The sequence below is a fragment of the Crocodylus porosus genome, unplaced genomic scaffold (genome assembly GCF_001723895.1).
Source record: "Crocodylus porosus isolate Cpor-Errol unplaced genomic scaffold, CroPor_comp1, whole genome shotgun sequence".
Taxonomy (NCBI): domain Eukaryota; kingdom Metazoa; phylum Chordata; order Crocodylia; family Crocodylidae; genus Crocodylus; species Crocodylus porosus.
In genome coordinates, this window is record NW_017728931.1 from 43,531,737 (window position 1) to 43,555,289 (window position 23,553).

General features: G+C 44.9%; 1 protein-coding gene across 3 annotated transcripts in view; it reads left to right on the plus strand.

Annotated features, from left to right (window-relative positions):
• TBXAS1 (thromboxane A synthase 1) overlaps positions 1–23,553 on the plus strand; it is a 363,475-nt gene that overhangs the window by 211,227 nt on the left and 128,695 nt on the right. For all 3 annotated transcript variants that reach the window (XM_019544728.1, XM_019544725.1, XM_019544726.1), the window contains exons 7-9: positions 119–207; positions 2,885–3,033; positions 4,828–4,958. In XM_019544728.1, the coding sequence (XP_019400273.1) occupies positions 119–207; positions 2,885–3,033; positions 4,828–4,958 (369 nt within the window). The remainder of the gene's footprint in view (positions 1–118; positions 208–2,884; positions 3,034–4,827; positions 4,959–23,553) is intronic.

Genomic DNA, 23,553 nt, shown 5'->3' on the forward strand with positions numbered 1-23,553 from the left:
AAGATTCCTGCTTAGCCCCGATACGGATGATCTTGAAAGTACCATACCACCTACTGTATGTAACTAATTTAGAGGAATTGATTGTATTCTTAATTATGCCACATGTGTTCTTTTCTAGATGACTCCGCTAATAAACCAAGCATGTGATGTCTTGCTGAGTAATTTGAAGGTCTTTGCAGATTCTGGCAAGACTTTTGATATCCAAAGGTACGTTGAAAACACTAGAACAGAGAATCATTATTTTAAAAAATACCTGACTAGCCACAGTTTCCCCTATCACAGTTATTGTATAAAAACAGTTCTCCCTCACACACACAGCTTAGATTGATACAGCCTGGGAAGGAAAGAGGTACAGCAGATATAGCATCCAACAGCCAGTACCGTTCTGACCCTACTTACTTGAAAGTGTAATTTCAGTATGTAAATGTATTTCTATTATCTAATGTATTTCTAGCTGTCTTCTAATGAACTTTAACAGCTTGAAAAAAGGAGAGAGATGCCTGTCTATGTCCAGCCTGCTTCCTTCTGTCCACTAATAACATATGAACATAGGAATTGACATTCTGGGTCAGACCTGACTGGTTCCCCATTAAAACCTTCCAAAGAAGGTAAAAGAACCCCACATTAGTCAATGGTGGAATAATTTGTCATCATATTATGTCTCATTCTGATGTCTAGTACTCGGGTTCCCTTTCAAAGTATTTGCTTGTGTTAGCTATTACAACTTTAGATCATCTGTTACCCGTACAAAACATCCCATCCTTTTTTGGAATTCTGTTAACTCTTTGGCTTCAACAGCTTCCCCAGGCACTGACATCCACAGTTTAATTGTATGTGTTATTAAAAAGAAATGTATGCTTACTTGAATCTAAGATGAGTCCCTGCCCCCCACCCCCCATCAGCACAGGGGGAAAACCCTCTAATCTTAGATTCATGTACAAAGCTGGTGTGGGGGGGAGGGGAGAAGAGGGGGCAGGCAGCTACTCTGACTCTGGCCTTGACCCTGGGTCAGGGCCTGAGCTCCTACCCCCATCTCTGCTTGTCCTCTGCAGCTTCCACCCCTTGCCCCTTACAGTTAGGCACGGCTCAGCTCTTACTTGGGCCAGATTCCCTCCTGGGCATGGCACACAGGAAAACTGTTCCCTGTCCAGCCAGTCAGCACCACCAGATGCTGCATGGCCAGCAGGGGCTAACTTCCATGTGCTCTGCTCTTTGACTCAGCAGGAACCAGATAGTAATGGGGGGGGGGAAAGGGGGAAAGGCAGACTGTGGTGAGTGGGAGGGGGCAGGAAGGGGCAGAGACTGTGGCAGTGGGTAGGTGTAAGGGGCAGAGAGTGGGGGGGAAGAGGGGCAGAGACTCTGGGGAGCTGAGGGTAGGGTGAGGCGGCAGGGGGGAGAAGTGGAAGGACAGAGGGACAGGGGGCTTGCTGAAACCCCCAACCACTGCCTTGGGGGTGGGGGACTATTTTAAGACAACCCTCTAATAATTAGATTCTACACCTGGTTACATATATAGAATATAATTATTAGGGGGTCATCATAGACACAAGCAAATATGGTATTTCCTTTGTAATGGTTTTGAATTTGCCACATTTTAATTTCATTTAATGTTGTTTGTTGTAATGTTGTATCAGGGAGAACAGATGATTCTGATCTACCTTCTCTAGACTATTCGCTCCTTCATATACCTTTATCCTCTGCTGGATTATGGGCAGAGGCAAGTTTAACATTCTAAAAGGGGCATGTCCAGAGCCAGAATCAACTGTTACAGTATACCTGTTACATCTGCATGCTCCTGTAGCTATACAAGTCAACTCAATTTCTGTAACTTTAACCCCAAATGCAACAGAAAAAAAGTTGCAATGGTTTTGCTACACTTATATATACTGCAGTTACATGGTAACAGCTTACACCAGCATCATTTGATAGTGATACAGTTGCCACATTTGCTTTGTATCCTGGGTTATCTCCTTTCTAAGGTGACTGATATCAGGCTCTTTAGTCTAACTTTATATGAGACTTCTTGCATGCTTTTATATCATTCTTTTTGGCCATGTCTGTAACCTTTCTAATTGTGCCATATTTTTTTGTGAAATGAGACATAACCATTACCAACACTGCACATAGCATTCCATGTAGCATGAGGCCACACCATTGATTTCTGTAATGGCATTATAATATTTTATATATTATTCTATATCCTGCTTGTTATCATCAGGCATATTCTTTCTTCATCAGGCATATTCTTTCTTCACAAGCAGATGTGCTCCTTGAAGCAGTTGCCAGTGGTTTCAGGAACTGGAGTTGCACATGGTGCTGAATCTCCTCCTTGCTTCAAGTTGTTAATTTGAGTTGAAAGACAAATATACTGAATATGCTTTGACTTTGATTTAAACTGTTGTCACCCCAGATACATTAGATTGTTTTCCCCTTCCTATCCTCGTAGTCAGAACCTCTCTATTAAGAGGTGGACTCTAAATAAAGAGGTGGACTCTAAATATGTTTGTAAACCCCAAACTTGCTATATTTGGTTTGAACTGGCTGCACAGAAATATTTTTATTTTTATGGGTTAGAAGTCTGATTTCTGAAAAAAATGTTATATAAAATATTAACGTGGTTTGTATGAACTTTAGAGAAGCCTGGAGGTGGTTATTTATTAATTGCAGGATAATTAATTGCAGAATCTGCCTTTGTTGCTAGAATAATGAAAATATTTATACTATATATATACATATATATTTATACTATAGATGAAACTCAGATCACTTGAAAATTGACTTAAATCTTTAAAAAAAATGTACATTTTGTTGTACAATATTCAGAAATGTCAGATATCAATGGAAGTATTAGCTTATAAAAGTTGTATTCTTTAATCCAATATAGATGCTATGGCTGCTTCACCTTGGATGTTGTTGGCAGTGTGGCTTTTGGTACTCAAGTGGACTCTCAAAAGAAGCCTGATGATCCCTTTGTTAAAAACTGCAAGAAGTTATTTGAAATTTCATTGCTCAGACCTATCCTAATTCTCACCAGTGAGTATTACCCACCTTTGCTCTTTCATATTAGCTAGTTTTTAGGTATCATTCTTGAGTTACAAAACTTCTGAATTGCAAGCAAGAAGGAAGTACTGAAGGCAGGATTTTTTTCTGCCTGGATTTCTAGAATAAGGCCTACAACCACTTGCCTTTAGTACAGATTCCTGTAAAAAATGAGTCTAAGAAGGCAAGGCTTCCTCTTGATTTGAGTGGAAGGCTGCTGGGACTCACAGTTTTTGGGGGTTACACTTCTGGATTAAAAGTGCATGACTGCAGTATAACCCATGTTATATGAAGCATGGCCCTTTGGAACCCTGAAGCAAAGTTAGTATGCCATATGCTCACTTGGTAGGAATAGAAATTCCACCATAAATAAAATGGGCTAGCAAAAAGTCAGAAAGAAGGGGGTGGAAATGGAGATGAGCGTGATGACTTGACATCTTAAGCCATTAAAATTCTTCTTTAAATAGTAGCAATCTGGGTTGATGTTTGAAAAGGATGAAGATGACAAATGTCAGCAGAGGATGCCTTTAAGAGAATTTATTTATTTTAAAGTGATTTAATAGAAAATATTGTATGGACTTGAAAGTGGAATACAAAGCTTTTTAGTTCTATGTCAAAGACTAGTCCATCTTAGACTGATAGTGCCTAAGCTCTTGTCTACACTAAGATAATTAGGAAGCATAATTGTGGAAGCTATAGCGTAATCAAAGCTGAGATATCCTGTTGCCTAGACCCCTTCAAGTAGTGTTCAGTAATGCAGTGTAAAAAAATTCTGAGCCTTTTGATCCTTGCCTAGATGACAAATTTTACCAGAGCTCTCACTAGGGGAGCTTTCCCATCTAAGTGTTATGTATTCACAGAGTCTGACACTTAAATCTGTCCCGCTGAAGTCCATTGGAGTTTTGTCATGGACTTCAGAGGGGCCATGGCTTCATGCCCACCATCAATAAGGCCTTAATAAGAAGAGTCCTCCAATAAAGAGTTTCTGAATAGTGTAGGTTGCTTTTTTCTGGAAGCAGTTGGTTTTCAGTATCATCTTTACCACTGGTGAGCCTGTATATTCTCTGCATTGCAGCAGTTTGTTGGCTTGCAGAACTACTACTCAGGAGTGTTGTGATGGATTAATCACTGTCTACAGAACTGGTTTAAGATGTTCATAGTGCACTGTGATGATAGTCCAGCAGGGAGCTCTTTGATAACCTTGTGGTAATGGTTCACCAGCCATAGTACTTGAGTTTTCTAGTTGCTACATATAAATATCAAGGACAGGAGTCTCCCTTTTGGCCTTCTGTAAATTTTCATGATATTGTACCTCAAGGTTCTTTGTTTTGATCTCTTCTGTAAAAGGCAGGGTGACTTAAACTAGTGAACTAGCATCCTAAGATTGTACTAAGAGCTAGACACAGGAGGAAGATAACTATCTATTTGACTCCATGGTCCTAATTTATATTCAGCAAGGCTTGTTATAAGACTTTTTTTTTAAATTCTCAAATTAAATTATCTGCGTAGGGAGGAAAATGTTTTCTCCTTTCTGTGATGGTTACAAGTCATGAAGTCGCACTGAATTGCAGTACCACAGGCCAAAGCTACAAACTGGGGCAAACTGTAGATGGCATGTGATCAGAAGAGATTCCTGGCCAACAGTTCAGTGTCTGGTTAAAATGGATAACTGAGACAGAAGAAATGAGTAGCATAAAACTAAAATGACAGCTTAGATGTAGGTGGGTTGGAGAAGAGATGAGTTCCTACATGCAACTTAATTATTCTCTTTTTAAAAATCTCATACAGTTGCATTCCCTTTTATAATGGTCCCGCTGATCCGGATTTTACCGAACAAGAAACGAGATGAAATTAATAGATTTTTTATCAAAGCCATAAAGAACATGATTGCCATGAGAGACCAGCAAGATGTACATGAGGTAAGGCCATCTTTATGATAAACGCAAAAATAAGTGAATGATCTTTGGTAAAGTCGGCTCTATCATGAACTTTGCTCAAAAGGGGAAACTCAGCCTGAATCAGGCAATTTGGTGATTTTTGTTTGTTTGCTTGTTTTGCTGTATACTGGGGTGAAGCTGAATTACTAATATTCCACAAGAAAGGCAACTTTCTGGTATTTCTGCCCTAATTAAGACATAGAAGTACTGAAACACAAGGAACTTAATTGCTTGCACTCTGCCCCCTTCATTGCCAGCAAGGGGACAGAGTGCTGGCCTCAGTGAGTGGGCGTAAAATTCTGGGGTGCACAGAGTAGGGTTGCAGAGGGTGACCTGAAGAGCTGTAGAGGTTTGGTGCAGAGTAGGGTTGCAGGGGCAACCTCAGGGGCTGCACTGGGGGCATGCAAAGTAGGGCCGCAAGGACAACCTGAAGGTCTGTGAACAGGCCAGTCCCACAAGTAATTCAGGGAGTGGGCCCCAGTGAGGGGGCATGAGTGAGTGAGTCCCTGCAAGAGGTCAGAAGAATTGAACCCCAGTAGGCCCTTTGACCATTGGTGATGAGATTGGAGGTGCACCCCCTGAGAGAGGTGCCACCAATGCTGCCGGTGGCATCTGCAGGCGGTCGGCACTCACTGACCCCACCCTCCCTGCTGCCAGCACCACCGGCGGCAGCTTTGGGAGCTCCCTGCTTATCGCTGCCATGCCCCTGCAACTGCTGCTGTCACCTGTAAGCAGTTGCTGTGCCTCCCCAGGCTCCGGGGGCACATGTCATGAATGCCTCAGACATTGTGAGGCTGACTTTTGGGTCAAAGGGAGACCCCAGTAAGTCTTCAGATGCTTTGAAGCTGAGTATGGGTCAGAGGTTAAGAACTTTGGATGCCATCTGCAAGGCATGGAACATGGTGTAGGGAAGGTCGGCATCAGGGCACTTATTGGGCAGCCTCCCATATTTACAACAGCTAATTTAACAGCAAGTCATGGCAGGTGAATGAGGGCAGACTGCCCTAGACAGAGGGGTGGACTGGTACGGTGACTGGCCATGTGTCAGCCCCCTGTTACAAGGGTCCATGATGGAAGAAAACCATGCAGCCCAGGGTCAGTGTACATTGGCTGAGCCCTCCAGTCTCGCTAAAGTTCTAGTCGGCAGTGGCCAGCATGTATGAGAAAACGAATAAACTAATATAACTTCAATAATAATATCTGTGCCTACTTCAGGCCTTGTCTTGGTCCAGCAGCATCTCACAGACACCTTTCTTCAGGCAGTTGGGACTCTTCAGGGCTTGCCCTTGCTATGAGTCCAGTCTGAGTGGGCTGGTCCATCCTGGGCAAAGCCCTTCTGGTAATCTGGGGCCACAGGTATTACAACCCCCCCATTCCCTGACATGATTTTAATTTCTGAAGGAAAGATATTTCCTTTTCCCGTGTTGTTTAACTTTAATGTACTGTGTTGGAACATGCATCTTGTCTTAGCCAGCTGTTCATGTTGAAATATGGGAGGTGCCACACTCCTTGAATCTGAGTGACATCAACTGAACAGCTGGAAAGGGAACCTCACCTGGAAACCAAACACCCCTCTCCTGGGATGACAGCATATACACGAACAGGTCCTCCCAGACATCCCCATCAAATAATCATCTCCATTTGCCACCTTTAAATGGAAAACTGAATTTCACCCTAGCCTGAAGTATGTCAGTGGTGCATTTAAAATACAGACCTGTTTTCAGGGGTATTTCAGTTCTTGACTTTGTTTCATGTTCTACTCCTTTTGCTGCTGTGCTCCTTGCTCTGTCTCATTTTTATATTTGCTGTGCTTTTGTCTTGCTCTTTTTTGTCTCCTCTCCCCCTAACCATAACTCACAGATCTAATACCACTTGTCTTTATCCCCTCTGTCTGTTGTTTCCTTTTGCTTCCCTCCCCCTCTCCCCCCACTTCTTCCTCCAAGATGTAGCCATCCAGAATTGACTCTGGTTAATGGCTGCTAGCCCAGGCTGAATATTGCAGATGTTTATGCTTACAGTAGTGGTGAGGCTGAGCCGTGTATAGGCTCACTGCTTCTAGAACAAACTGGAGACAGAATGAGTTTCTCTTCTCAGAACTAGCTGCAAGCATAGAGGGGGTGTAGCTCATCAATTAATGCAGAGTTGGGAGATGACTGCAAGGAGTAGCAAGGAGGTTATATTTGCAATTGTAAGACAAAATCTAGTGGGCAATAGTGTTGTTTGTCATCTAATTCTTGTAGTGTGATACTGCCTAGGAACTACACCCCATGGATTATGACCCCTTCTGTGCCAGGTGAACACAGATTAGTGATAATCTATGACTGAAAGAGTTTACCATTTTAGTATAAGACAATAAACTGCATGTGAATACACATGGGGTAGGCACAAGGAAACTCTAAAAAAAAAAAAATAGTCATGTTAAGCAGCAGTCCCAGTCTCTCATCAGCCTGCTGTCATGTTTATGTAGGTTGTGGCACAGGAGTGTTTAGGGAGGTAAATGAAGGATCACAAGGAGGTGGCTTTTTGTTGGTTCTGTGGAGCTGTTGCTAATTCATGGAGAGGTGCGTATGAGTTTGCCAGGCTCCTTAGCTCATCAGGAGCATCTTTTATACAACCCACTGGAAGAACATTACAAAAATTGGTGGAGAGACGGATCCAAGCCTTGGGAAAGGAACACAGGCCCCCACTGGAGGTTACTATGAAGATGTGATTAACTTGTTAATTGCACCATAAACACTGTATTTACTTGATTACAAGACAAGGTTTTTTCCCCTTAATCAGCATGGGGAAAAAACCTCTCGTCTTACATTTGCATACAAGGAAACTGCATTAAATAGAGTGTCTATCTTTGAACTGCAGCTAAATAATAGAGGCTCAATAATGGAAAGTATGAGGTTGATTAAATGCAGCCGACACAGAGCATGATTATAAAACACATGGCCCATATTGGGCAAATATGCTGAGGGAACGTATGTGCGCGTATTACCAGGCCAGCACTGGAAGGCCAGAGTCAGCCATGACACACTCTACCCTGGGTGTCAAAAATGCTACATTTGATCTTAGCCAAAAAAACCCAAAATGCTGAGGGGAACTTTTTAAAAAATATAATATACTTTGTATTCCAGATTGAATTAGCCAAATCAGTTCCAAATCATACTGATGGAGCAGAACTCATTCATTCCACAAACCAGATTAATTGAGCAGGAAGAACTCACTCATTCTAAACATTGCATATGTCATTACAACTGGTGAGCATCCTCCATCCCAGACCATTCATCCTGGGACTTCGGATACTCCCAAATCCATTTGTAGGCATCCTATGTGCAGGCCTAGGCCCAGAGGTCTTGGGGGTTCGGCAAGCATCCTCCATCCCAGACTCTTAAGTCTAGGACTTGTGAACTAAGACTCGGTGTAGAGAGTATCTCAAGAGGCTGAGAAGCAAGGGAACTTATCACAAGGGCAGTTTAGTGGTACCTATCTGAGTAATACATATGGCAGTGTCCACTGAGTGCAGTGTCCCTCAGAACTTACTGTTTTTCAAGTCATGGTAAGCCACTACACTGCATACATTTCAACTTCCTCTTTACTCTTACAGTGGGGTTGCACCTTTCTTTTTCATTTCCCGGGATTCCAGTTTCTTTACCAGCCTCAGATGTCTGGGAAACATTACCAAAGGGGTCCCAAACAGTTCACCCAGAATTCTTTTGTTGGCTCTACTCTCAGCATGTAGTATGATTAGTGTGGACCAGGTGGCCCTATGCCTCATCTGCATATAAATATTTGGAGGATCCCAGGACTTGTGACAAAAACACAAGTACCAGCCATGAGTGGGGGCTAATTAGCACATGGCTCCTTTTTTTTTTGGGGGGGGGTGTATCTGGAGTACATGCATAAACTGATCAGTGCTGAGCTATGGGGTCACCATGGCTTGAGATACTATTGACTCTGCTGGGGCTAAACCTAGTGAACTATATGTGGCAGGGCACTATGTTTGCCTGCCACTTTAAGGCCCTGCAGCTGGCAGCCTCCAGGTGCCTAATGAGGGCAGCCATTTTAGGCCCAGGGCTGCCTATATAAAACAAGGCAGTTTGGCTGCTGGAGGAGGCAGCAATAACATCGCCTGGCCTGAGGGCTGCCGAGTTTCATTTGGCGGTAAGGGAGGAGCTGTAGGGGATGGCAGGAGACTCCTGGTCCTGGGTACGACTGGAAACTACACCCTACTGGGAGTGGGTGGCCTGGTGGGACTCCCAGTGGTGCAGGAGCCTCAGGAAATGCCAGGCCAGTTACTACCCTGGTGAAAGGTGGGTCGGGGTTCCTTAACCCCTAGCCCTCACCTTTGGGTGGGTCACGTACACCAGAGGTAGTTGTGGGGGTGCAAGCCCCAAGGAGGCCACCTGAGCCCTGCAGGGGTTCGAGACCCTGAGGAGGAGAGTTGGGGCCAGGCATGGCTACAGCCACCTGAGCCCACCTGTGGTGGGAAGCCCTGAGACCCCAAGTAAAGGGGGCATTACAAACAGTGTGGAGCCCCCAGTATGAGGGGGGCAGCATGTGGAGCCCCCAGTGTGAGGGGGCTCAGTCAGAGAGAGACAGCTGAGTCCTGACCCCAGGAAGTCCTCCAGTGCGGGGAGGCAGAGTTTGGGTCGAATATAACACTGGTAGTAGCACCACAACCTGCTGCCCAAGGGCGGGGGGGGGGGAGTGAGAGTCCCCTGTGAGACCCTGAGGCACCAGTCGTGGTGTGAGGTAACCCCAGCTCCCCACATCTGTGGAGGGGGACCCCAGGATAAGAGTATGGGTCACACATCAGCACCTGCCAGAGCTTCCCCTGACTGGCCCAGGTGGGGGCCAGGACCAGGAGGGTCAGAAGGGTGAGGAAGCCCATCGAGAGAAACACCCAAGAGCCAGTGGCCTGGGGTCCCGACTGGCCTGGAGGTGGGCCGGGGCTAGTGTGAGCCGAAGGTCTCAGTGAGGGGACCACACCCAAAGGGGAACTGATGGCAGGGTGATATATGGCCTGGTATGACAGCAGCAGAGTCCACCTGAAGGGAGGAATCCAGGTGGGGTCCTACAGTAGGATTCTGGGCCCCATCATGGGGGACTGGCGTGTATGAGAACATCAGGATGTCATCAGCGAGGCTTGGGCTGCGGTGTAGGGGAGGAATGGAGCCACAGATAGCGCCCCCTAGCAGCGGGGCAGAAGATGGGCAGCTTCCCACATAATTACATCTATTAATTAATCAATTAAGACCAAGGCGTGGTGGGTGAGAAGGCAGGCAGTTAGCCCAAGAACAGGTGGGCGAGCCACATGGAGATCGGCCCTGGTAGGCCCCCTGTTGCAATGGGGCTCAGGTGGTCTTGGCCACACCTGGCCTCCAACTCCCCTCCTCGGGGCTTGCACCCCCACAACTACGTCCGGTTTACATGACCCACCCAAAGGTGAGGGCTAGGGGTTAAGGCACCCTAACCCACCTTTCACCAGGGTAGTAACTGACCTGGCATTTCCTGGGGGTTCCCATACCACTGGGAGTCCCACCAGGTCCCACCCATTCCTGGCAGGGTGTAGTTTCCGGTCATACCCAGGACCAGGAGCCTCCTGCCATCCCTTACAGCTCCTCCTTTACCTCCAGATGAAACTCGGCAGCCCTCAGGCAAGGCAATGTTCTTGCCTCCTCCTCCAGCAGCCAAACTGTCTTGTTTTATATAGGCAGCCCTGAGCCTAAAGTGGCTCCCCTCATTAGGCACCTGGAGGCTGCCAGCTGCAGGGCCTTGAAGTGGCAGGCACACCTAGTGCCCTGCCACAATATATGGTAAACTGTGAGCCTTTTGACTTTGGACTAATATCATATATAGTTTGTACTTACATAGGTGCCAACTTGCTATTAAATGCTTGTTTATGGAGTACCTATGCTAAATTTTGCAGTAGTTTCAAAAAAGGTAAAATGTACCATTTCTGGATGAACTAAGTTTATGGGTATTATATGTAAATTACTACATTATGTTTGTTTCACAGTCAGTATTTTAAGATTTGTTCCTCCCTTCCATATACTTAGCAGGAGTAGGGTCTGACAGTAAGGAGGGGAGAAGGGGTTGCAAAGGGAAGAAACTGGGGTAGGGGGGAGCCAGAGGGCAAAGGGGCTACATGATCCCCCAGATTTATTTTCTCTGCTGTAGCAGTGGGCAGAGGACACATTCAAGACAAGTCTCCAATAATAAGATTCTGTACCTGGAACGTTATATCAAATTTATAAATTTTCCATATATAGAATCTAATTATTAGCTGGGGTTGTCTTATATTCGAGTAGATACAGGAATTAATGGCACAACAAAATGAAAAATCAGCCACAAAAATATTCCACAAAAGATATGGCTGGCTTCCATCATTACTTAGATTGAAGGTGTGGCAGGGTAACTAGAGCCAGCTCAAGACTGATGCAGTGCTGGGGCTGGGACTGACAATCAGCTGATTGTCAGCACTAGCCCCTGGATCACATGCGAGTCTGGAGCTAGCTCTGACAATTCACTGATTGCTCAGGTTCAGCTGGGTGACTGGCATCCAGCTTTCAACTTGCAAGTGCAGGAGCAGCCCTGAATCCCAGGCTCCTACTGCACAGGCAAACAGTAATGGCGCCATTGGGATCTGATCCCCAAATCACACATCTTACCGTGCATTTGTTGTATGGCATGATTGTTGGGACTGGGGATCAAATCCCATGTGCCATTAAATAAACATGTGCCAGGTGCCTTAGTCTTCATGGCCATCTGGCTAGCCTAAGAATTCATACGCATGCTACTGTAGTTCTGCTTACTCACTGATTCTTGTTTCCAGGAGAGAATTTTCCAAATGAAACAATTGCTGATACCTATGAACCTGAATTTTAAAGACACTGATTTTAAATGGGAGTGGGGCACCTAAATACCTGTTAAAAAAAAAAAAAAATCTGGCCCTGGGTACTCATTGTCTGGCAACTTGGACAAAACTTTCCAGAGTTACTAATGAATTTAGTGTCTTGTTTGTTTTAAGAGTTTGAGCTTGGGTACTGAAAACCACTGTATAGTCTTATAATCTGGACAATGTTCAGTAATGTTAGCCAGATTTTGCCACAAATAAGGACAACTTGGTTTCTTGCCAGTTGCCAAAAGTCTGTATACAAGTGGGAGCAGATTGCAGCTGCCTGCTCTTTTAGTATGGAAATGTGACCTGCAAATGCTACTGGTCCTCTTGGAAGGAGGCAGAGCACAGTGTGCAAGGATTTATATGGTTAAAATCCCAGTTTGATTGAAGTCATTGGGATATTGCAGCTGCCTTAAGTTAGATCAGAGTTTTATCTATAGTCAGTAGTTCTCTGTATTAAGGATGAGAGATATGAGCAATTCTTTAGAACTTCCTGGGCTGCATGTCGCCAGCAAGTGACACCCCCTCTGTGGATATTACATTATATCTTTTATTCTTTAGTCTCATGATCAGTGTTTTTTAAAATGGTTTATTTTGGTTTTGCTGGAAAAAAATAATTTGGAATGAACTGTAATACAACTAAAAGCCCAAGAAAGTGATTCAGCTGTAGCGCATCATCTTCTCACCTGCTACTAACATCTACAAAGAATAAAGAAAGGCCAAAAAAAAATGTGACAAGCAAAGTCAGCCTGTTATCATCCTTGCTCGATCAGTAAATGAAACAATGCTTCTGAATGCTTAAAGATAATCCCACGAGTAGATAGTAATTTTGCAGCCAGGTTTAGATCTAATAATATGCTTGTATTCATACGAGATGTGTGATGTCACTGTGTCCTAGCCGATCAGGTAATGCTGCAGATGTCTTTTTAATTGCATATTATCTTTCCATGGTCAACAAAATAACTTCAGTCCTGGAAATCCTGTTCATTGGCTTATGTATTGAAACACTCTGTGGTCATCTTTTTGGAATTTTAATTACAATGAACTAACATTCTGAAAGGATGCAGGCTGTTGTGAAAAGCTTGCTTCCTTCTATTTATATGAGAGGAAATGTATCACTGTTTAGAAGAGTGCAGAAGCTAATGCACCACTTAAGGCCAGCTATGAGGACTACAGAATGTTTAAGTGGTGCGTGTGTCTTGTCCAGGCCATCTACGCAGGTGTAATTTTTACCTTTAGGAAGGTAGAGGTATAGATTGGGTAGGTGGATTGTTTGTTACAGTGCACAATAGTTATTTTATTTAATATTCTGATGTGCATGTCACCAGTCTCATAATAATTTGCTTAGCGAGCTGTAAAACCCAGTTTCTACTCTTTTGTTCCAAAGAAATTGGTGGAAAGGAGTAAGCACTATATTTATAGAAATTCAGATGCAGAATTGGGAAATTTATTTTAAGGGGGTGATATAGAATCATAGAAAGTTAGGGTTGGAAGGGACCTCAGGAGGTCTAGTCCAACCCCTTGCTCAAAGCAGGACCATCCCCAACTAGATCATCCCAACCAAAGCTTGTTCTAGCTGGTCCTGAAAGTCTTGAAGGATGGAGATTCCACAACCTCTCTGGGTAACCTGTTCCAGTGTTTTACTACCCTTCTAGTAATCAAATTCTTCCTAATATCCAACCCAAACTTCCCTTGCTATAACTTGAGACTGTTGCTCCTTATTTTGACATCCATGAGAACAGTTTAACTCCATCCTCTTTTGAACCCCCTCCAGGTAGTTGAAGGCTGCTATTAAATCCCCTCTCAGTCCTCCCTTCTCTAGACTAAATGAGCCCGGTTTCCTCAGCCTGTCCTTATAAGTCATGTACCCCAGCCCCCTCACCATTTTGGTTGCCCACTGCTGGACTCTCTCCAATTTGTTCACCTCCTTTCTGTAGTGGGGGGGCCCAAAACTGGAGACGGTACTCCAGATATGGTCTCACCAGTGCTGAATAGAGGGGAATAATCACTTCTCTTTACCTACTGGCAACACTACTAATGCAGCCCAGTATGCCCATTAGCTTTCTTTGCAACAAGGGCACACTGCTGGCTCATATTCAGCTTACTGTCCACTATAACCCCCAGCTCCTTTTTGCAGAAGTGCTGCCCAGCCAGTCAGCCCCAGACTGTATCAGTGAATGGGATTGTTCTGTGTTAAGTGCAGAACTTTGCACTTGTCCTTGTTGAACCTCTTGAAATACATTTTGGCTCAAACCTCCAATTAGTCTAGGTCACTCTGAATCCTAGCCCTACCCTCCAGTGTATCTGTTACTCTTCCCAGCTTGGTGTCATCTGCAAACTTGCTGGGGGTGCAGTCTGTGCCATCCTCCAGGTCTTTGATTAAGACATTGAACAAAACCAGCCCCAGGAACAACCCCTGGGGCACTCCACTTGATACTGGCTGCTAACTAGACATCAAGTCATTGATTATTACTCTCTGAGCCCAATGCTTCAGCTAACTTTCTATCCACCTTACAGTTCATTCATCCAGCCCATACTTCCTTAGCTTGCCTGCAAGAATGCTGTGGGAAACCGTATCAAAAGCCTGGCTAAAATCAAGGAATACTACATCCACTCGTCTCTCTGCATTCACAGAGGCAGTCGCATCATAGAAGGCAACCGGGTTGGTTAGGCATGACTTGCCCTTGGTGAATCCATGCTGAATCCATGTTCCTAATCACCTTCTCCACCCAGTGCTTAGAAATGGCTTCATTGAGGAACTGCTCCAGGATTTTTCCTGGAACTGGGATGAGGCTGACTGGTCTATAGTTCCTTGGATCCTCCTTTCTCCATTTCTTAAGTACTATGTTTGCCCTTTTCCACTCATCCGGGACCTCTCCTGATCACCATGAGTTTTCAAAGATGATATCCGGTGGCTCTGCAGTCACATCAGCCAACTCCCTCAGCACCCTCAGGTGCATCTCATCTGGCCCCATGGGCTTGTATATGTCCAGTTTTTCTAAATAGTCCCTAACCTGTTCATTTGCCACTGTTGGCTGCTCACCTCTTCCCCAAACTGTGCTGCCTGGTGCAGTAGTCTGGGAGCTGACCTTGCCTATGGAGACTGAGGTGATAAAGGCATTCAGAACTTCAGCTTTTTCTGTATCCTCTGTCACAAGCTTGTCTCCCCCTTTCCGTAATGGACCCACACTTTCCCTGATCCTGCTCTTGTTACTGAGACATACCCTAGAAAACCTGCTTGTTATCCTTCACGTTCCTTGCTAGCTACAACTCCAGTGCACTTCGGCCTTCTTGACTTCATCCCTGCATACCCCAGTAGTGCTGTTATATTCTTCCCTAGTTCTTTGTCCAAGTTTCCACTTCTTAGAAGCTTCCTTTTTGTGATTTAATGTACTAAAGAGTTCCCTGGTAAGTCAAGGTAGTCTTCTGACATACTTGCTAGTCTTCCTGCACATCAGGATGGTTTGTTCTTGAACTCCCTTCTTTAAAGTACAGCCAGCTCTCCTGGACTCTTCTCCCCCTCAGACTGGCTTCCCAGGGGATCCTGCCCATGAGTTCCCTGAGCAAGTCATAGTTTCCTTTTCTGAAGCACAGGTCCCTACTCTGCTGCTCTCCATCCTTCCTTTCCTCAGGATCCTGAAATCTATCATCTCATGGTCACTGCTGCCCAAGTTGCCATCCACTGTACTACATTTCCTACCAATTCTTCCCTGTTTGTGAGCAGCAGGTCAAGAAGAGCATGGCCCCTACTTGCTGTTCTTGGCCGCTCCACCACTTGCACCAGGAAGTTGTCCCCAGCACTCTATAAAAACTTCCTAGATTGCCTGTGCACTGCTGTATTGCCCTCCCAGCAGATGTTAGGGTGATTGAAGTCCCCCATGAGAACAAGGACCTGTGATTGGGGAAAGTTCTGCTAGCTGTTTGAAGAAAGCCCCATCTACCACTTCTTCCTGGTCTGGTGGTCTATAGCAGACCCCCACCATGACATCACCCTTGTTGCTCTCCCCTCTTACCCTAACCCAGAGACTCTCAATAGGCCTATCTTCAGTTTCATACTGCAGCTGTGAGCAACCATATCTAGATGTAGAAGTCCAATACATGTCTTCTGCTGTCCTTGAAATTGAGGCACCTTTTAAAAATCACTGTGGTGGAATCCTGACTACAGTGAAGTCAATAATCAAACTTTCACTGACTTCAAGAGGGCCATGAGTTCATCCATAGACCCCAGCAGTACCGGCCACACTTGGCTCATATGTAGCAATTTTAGTTGTGTGAAGGCTTTGCAGCTATTAACTGATCTTCACAACAAATACATGAAAAAAAAATTGCCCTCCTAAATGAAGACTGCTTTAAATAGAAAGCAAGAGTTTCTGAAAACATTGCAGACAAAAGTAAACATGTGAACAAACGAATTTATAAAGTGCACAATCTTCTCCAGAGCCAGCTTTTTCTGCATCTCTGGCTTTTCTAGTAGCATAGTGTCACATAAATTCGCAATTCACAGTCATAAAATCCATGTCTGGTAGCGAGTGACCAGATGTTGTTACCACATGATGATTCTTGGTGGTCTCGTTCCAGTTTCTAATGACCAAGTGACAAATTGCTGAGAAGTATCTTCAGAATTCCAACTTATTGCCGCTCTTCTTGGGTGGTTCACTCTCAGTCTGACTGAGGGGGCCAAGGACATAATAGGCCAGCTGAATGCATTACTCATGACTTCTGGCCAGAGTGGAAGTATATTGGATGGATAGTAGGAAGTTTGCACTTCTGTATCTTACATTGTACATATTCTAGGGATGAAAAGAGGACTAAAATCCTCATCATGGAAACCCATAAAGAAGCCAATTTCAGAAGCCAGTCCTGGGGATGGTATGGCCTGTGTTATAATTTAGTGTCCTTGGGGCTGCACTATTCCTTAAACCTGTGCTTAGGTATAGCTTCAGGTGCTGTAACCACATCTGTTCTGATTCTGACACACCCCTTTTGCTGGCAGCCAAGCAGTGGGTAGCCTAGGATCTAGCTATTAGGGCTATGAGAAGGTTCGGTTGTTGATTCTTTTCGGTGGAGATTTGGCCCGATTCAGCAGCTGAATCTCCAAATCCAAAGCAAATCAGGAAACTCTTTAATCTCTCTGAATTGAATCGGAACCCACATATAAAGCTGTGTCATGCCATAAGTATTTGCCACTGCCAGGGGAGCCCGGGATCATGATCCTGACATCCCTCTGCACCAGCAAGTTCAAAACTAGGTGCTCAGTGAACTGGTGCAGTCCTGGGGCTGGGACTGACAATCAGCAAATTATCAGTCTCAGCCCTGGGACTACACTGGATCCAGCTAGATACTTCTGTGCTGTCTTTGACACCTTGGTGTGGGCCTGGGATTGGGGCTACCAGTCAGCTGATTGTAGCTCTCAGCAGCAGGATTGCACTGGAACAAATTCAATACTCCAGTGTGTTCCTGGCACTGGGTCTGCCACCAGAGGAAGTTGGTCTTCCTGAAGCATGCAGGATTGGGCCCTTGAAGCCCCAGGAGTGCTTGCCCAGGGCAGCTGCAGCCTGTCTGCGCTCTCTGGCCTTACAGCAACCAAATGACTGCTGCAAAGTAGTGGCACAAAATCATAATACCTATGAAGTGTTATGTCACAGCAACAAATATTGGACATTTGTGGCATGACGGGGTATGGATGTCTGTTTGCTTGACCTTTGTGCCTAGTAACATTTTTTTTATAGTGGCACAAAGGTGATGTTTGTTTACACCATGTGTATTTATGTGCATGCATGCTAGAGGGCTAGGAGGGGCAGGGGAAAACTAATAACTGTGTCACACTGTTCTCTTCCCACCATCCCCTGCCAGTTCCCCTGAGGGGCTTTCTTTTTATTTATTTTTAATGAACTAATGAACTATTTGCTTCAAGAGCTGCTTGAAATCAGAAGAGCTGAGGAAAACTTACCGAAAAGCCTAATTCTGTCCTTGTTTGGGGAAAACTATATGGTTACTAAAAAAGACTTAGTTGAAAGTTTGCTAAATTCTGTATATATTCCAGGAGGCATGTGAGGGTTTGAACTGCAGAAAATGCAGTACAGATGTTAAAAAGTAAATATTTTTCTGAAGTGACAGCAGATGGGAGGATTAGACACCTACTTCTATTTGTCTGCAGGGCTCTATTTTTTTTTCTTAAAAAAAAAACATGTTTGCTTTTGAAGGGGGAATAGCGTCCATTTAGTCTTATTTTTTCAATGCAAATATTAGCGGATCCATTTTTACTGATAAATTATTGTCTAAGAGTTTTCATTCAATAAATGCATAAAATCACAATAGTTTTGTCTGCTTATTATTCTCATGCCCATGGTGTTTGAGCATGCCATAATAATTTATTGCTTAACTTTGCAACATCTTTGTGAAGTGAGGAAATATATAATTACCTCTGTTTCCACCCAAGGTATAGAAATGTTAAGGAGCCTGCTTAAAATCAGCAGGAACATAAATCTTGAATTCTGCCTAGGCAGGGGGTTGGACTCGATGATCTGTTGAGGTCCCTTCCGACCCTAGCATCTATGAATCTGTATCTCCACCGCTCTAACCACAAGTCCATCCTTGTACTTGCAAATAGGGACTTCTTAGATCTTCAAATCTATCCATATGCATAAACGGAATGTATTGGCCCTTGATAGATAGTATGAATGGGGGCTGTGAGTGCTAAGCCACCACTCCAAAATGTACCAGTAATGCATACTTTAGCATACCTTAAAAGCTTTCATGAAAAATTAGGGATGATAGTATTTTTAAAAGATTGAATCAGTTTCTCAGACTGCAAAGGATTCCTGAAAAGGTGTCTAAAAATGGCATCAGTATACAGTTTAAATTCCAGGTAACCCCTTAGGTCGCTGCTTTCAACCTAGCTGTAATTCAGTAGTGGTCAGTTTTTTCCCCTACTATCTGATGGTTAATTATTGACCTGTAAGCAGAGAGTTTGGTGATTGAAGGCTAAGTCCAGGTTCTGGAGGTGTTTGCATGATAAAGCATACCTCCACAATTGATATTAATTAATATTCCCAGAAACAATGATGGTTGGACTTGGTAGAGAGAATGATTTATGTTCTCACCTCCTGGAAGCCTGTTGGTAGGACAAGCACAGTGCCTTGGGAGCAGAGGACTTTTGTTTCTGCACTCCAGTACTTATTAGGACCACTATACTCTTCAGAAAATAAAAGATCCCTGTTCAGTTACCTGGCCAGAGCAGACAGATGCTGGGTTTGCTTATCTGAATTCTGAGTCCTGGGTTTTCCCTGTGTTTGCTTGTTACCACCTCTTGTGAGTTAGGGCATGTCTACACTTCAGACTGAGGTCTCAAGAATGGCTAGAGGGATGCCCTGAGTGAGCTTGTTGGCGTATTTCTGGGTTTGGAGCAGGTAAGAAGAGTATTCAGGGTTGTCCTGACTGAGACATACTGTTGTTGTGATGTGAATGGTCCAAACTTCATAAGAGAGGAGGCAGCAAGCACAGCACAGGGACAGTAGTAGATGTAGGTGGGTCTCTGCCCTGCTCCCGCCAGTGCTTAGACCTATGATTATTGTTTGAGTATTAAAAGTTAGACATGAAAGTTTGCAGGAACAAGAATATTATGGAGCTGTCAAAGGGCTGAAATGAAGCCAAGGGCCTAGATTTAGAAGTGCCTCCATTTTAGGGGGCCCAGAGATGCCAGGAATAATCTTATAGAAAACAATGTGAGATGTAGTGTAAGGCTTGGTGTAGGTATTTTAGAAAGGCATCTGACCCTTTAGCCTTTGTGAGAATAGGGGATCTTATGGTAATTTGACCAGGTTCAAGTGTATTAGGGAGATGGTTCTGAACCCTCTCAAGGCAAGCCACATCCTTCTTAAAGTGCGGTGCCCAGTACTGGAACGCAGTACTCCAATTGTGGCCTGACCAATGTCATGTAGAGGGGGAGCATCACCTCTCTGGACTGGCTTGAGATGCATCTTTGGATGCACAACGAGGTGCGGTTGGCCTTGCTGGCTGCGGTCTGGAATTGGCAGCTCATGTTCATCTTGGAGTCAATAATGACTCCAAGATCCCTTTCTGCCTCTGTGCTCACAAGGGGGGAGCTCCCCAGCTTGTATGTATGCTGTGGATTCCTTCTCCCCAGGCGCAGCACCCTGCATTTATCTACACTGAACTCCATCCTGTTACCATCCGCCCGCTTCTGTAGTCTGTCTAAATCCAATTCCAGCCTCTCTCTCCCTTCAAGTGTGCCTACCTCTCCCTACATCTTGGTGTCATCAGCAGACTTGGACAACATGCTTTCCATCCCTTCGTCCAAGTCGCTGGTGAAATTGTTGAACAGTGTAGGCCCCAGGACCAAGCCCTGAGGGACACCACTATTCATATCCCACCAGGTAGAGTATGACCCGTCCACCACCACTCTCTGGGTGTGCCCCATCAGCCAATTTTTGACCCATCCAACTGTGCCATCAGTGCCACAGTCGCTCAATTTATTAATGAGAATGGGGTGAGAGAGAGTGTCAAAGGCCTTCTTAAAGTCCAGAAAAACTACGTCCACAGCAACACCATCATCCAGGGATTTAGTTACCTGGTCATAGAAAGCCATCAGGTTTGTCAGGCAGGACCTGTCTTTGAACCCATGTTGATTTCCCCTGGGCGTGATCTCCCCTGCTGGCCCCTCACAGATGTGATCCTTGATCATTTTTTCAAGGATTTTCCCCAAGACCGATGTGAGGCTTATGGGCTAATAGTTTCCTAGGTCCTCCTTTCTCCTTTTCTTATAAATGGGGACCACATTAGCTAGTTTCCAGTCTCCGGGCACTTGGCCCACGGACCACGATCTCTCATACAGCCAGGCCAAGGGCACAGCAATGACCCCTGCCAGCTATCTCAATACCCGTGGGTGGAAGGCATCAGGGCCTGCAGATTTGAAAGCATGCAATCCTTCCAGATGATCCCTAACTACATCTGCGCAGACCTGAGGCCTGGCAGTGCTACCCCCAAGATTGCCCCTACCTGTGGTGGGAGAGCTGTCCTGGTTCCTGTCCAAGAAAACAGAGGCAAAGAACTTGTTAAAAATTTCAGCTTTCTCGTCTGGCATAGCCACAAGATTACCATTTGAGTCTAGCAGGGCCCTGTGTTACCCAGCGCCCTCTTCTTACTCCCAGTGTATTTGAAGAAGGACTTTTTGTTGTCCTTAGTCGCTAGCTGGAGCTCCATCCCCACCTTGGCCTTCCTAATAGCTCTCCTACACTCATGGGCCAAGGAGGATTATTCCTCCTTGGTGATAGCCCCTTCCTTCCACCGGGTGTACACCTCCCTTTTGGCCCTCAGGCATTCTCGAATGCCTTTGCTGAGCCATGGGGGCTTCAGAGCACTCTTACCCCCTCCTCTTTCCCTCATTGACTCCCATATCCTCTGCCTTTTGGGCCCTCAGTGCCTCCCCCAATAATCTCCTAAGTTAATTGAAGTTGGCCTGTCTGAAGTCAGGGGCTTTAGTCTTGGTATAAGCCCTCAACACCCTGTGCTGGGTGGTGAATTCCAGCAGGCGATGATCACTGTCACCCAGGTGGTCAAGGACCTGCAGTCCCCTCACCAGGTCATCCCCAGTGGCCAAGACCAGGTCCAGCAAGGCATCTCCCCTAGTGGGGCCATGCACCTCCTGGATAAGGTGGAGGTCCTGTATTTCAGCTAGGCACCTACGCAAATGGTCAGACCTGGCTGACTGCTCCTCCCAGCAGATGTCTGGGTAGTTTAGGTCCCCCAAGACACTGACATCCCTAGACCTAACTGCCTCCATCAGCTGTACTGAGAAATTCTGGTCCAACTCAACTCCTTGGCAGGGTGGTCTATAGTAGACGCACACCATAAGAGCCCTTTCACCTTGCCCTCCTTGAAATTTGACCCACAGTGCCTCTGCCTGACCTTCCTCTGCCCCAAAGCTAATTCTTGACGATGTGAGTTGCTCTTTGACGTAGAGGGCGACCCCCCACCTTTCCTCCCAGCCCTGTCCCTTTTATATAGTGTGTATCACTGAATGCCCACCGCTCAGTCGTAGGTAGGATCCCACCAGGTTTCTGTGAGCCCCACTAAGTATAGATTCATCCCTGCTATCAGAAGGCAAAGTTCCTCCAGCTTTCCCCATACTACGTGCATTAGTCTACAGATATATGAGGCCTCCTGAGAGTGCACATACCTCCCCACTCCTCCCAGGACTGCTGTGCCCGTTGTTGCTTACCTGGGCTTCCATTTCTCTTGTCGCCTTGCTAGTTGGTGAAACATCCCGTGCTGCAGTCTGTTGCATGACTTCATTATGTTCATGTTTATTGGTGTGGAAAAAAGTGCATTTATTATAGGAAGGGGAATAAAGAGAGGTCCATCACCTTTTCTTCTGGGGCTGCTTTTTGACTTTTAGGTCAGGTCTTGATGCAGTGATAGATCTTCTGATGTACTGAAGTAACTTTGGTGCTCTAAACATCATTCTTCCAGTGGATTCATTACTGACCCTGTCTCCAAATAAAAAAGTGTGTTCATAGTTAGTTTATAATCAGCCATATCCAAAGATTTTTAGACCCATTTCCCCACTCCAACAAATTTCCTAGGGAGCCAGAGCTCAAACTCTCCAAATCAAATACCATTTTCCATAATGCACTTATCTCTCCTGCCGTTGTTCCTTTCTCTTGTTCTCTTTCTGACAGTCCATCAGAACTCAGCTTTCTCAAATGCTGCTTTTCTCTTCCCCCTCCTGGAACAAGGTGGCTCTGGCTTACAGAGACCCCAGTCCCCTCATATCACAGTCTGATTTTCACCACATGGGTAATTAATTGTTAAAATAGCTTACAGTGGGATGGGATAAATTCTCAATTTCTTGAATTATTCAACTCAAGCTTTTGCAAGGATATATTCTAGGTCAAAAAAAAAAATTTCAGGGTTGACATAGGAATCACTGGATGACATTCTATGGCCAGTGCTACAGCGAAGGTCAGGCAAGAGGATCATAAAAGGTCCTTCCTGTCATTAAACTGTATTTATGAAATCCTAGCTCCTTTGAAGGCAGTGGTAATGTTCACGAGCCAGCACAGATATTCTAGCTGTGTGTTACAAAAAAAGAACAAGGGAAATAGAAGGAAGGGAGCTGAGCATTTTCTTTCATATTTTAGTAGAAATATACACTCTAATAATGCAGTCTCAATTAAAAATGTATCAATTAAAACTTGCTCTTTGCTAGTCTCACAGGAGAAAGAATCATAATTCATAATAGAATGTAAAACTTCAGAAGCACAAGAGCTAGGTGTTTTGTGATTGCCCAAATATTCAGTGATTTTAATTACAATGGAAATGTGATAAATTGCTTTGTGCTACAATCCATTATTAACAGCTTAATGAATATCACTGTCACTGGTTTTGAACTACTCTGTAGTGAAAGCTGTTGTCAGGGGTTCAGGTGCCAGTTTCCTTTGGCTTTAGGGGCTTGTAATTCATCGGTTTAAAAAAACCCCTCTAGGGCATAGTTCTGCATATGGTGGTCCTGATCCTTTGTTTTGGCTAAGTGGCTTGGCACAGGACCCAAGGCCAGGCAGTGGGATAACAAACAATAGTTCTGTGTTGCTTCTGTGCTCCCCTGATCCTAGGGCCCATTCAGGGGCTGATTCTAACTCCACTATAATTTAAAGCAGTGTCTTG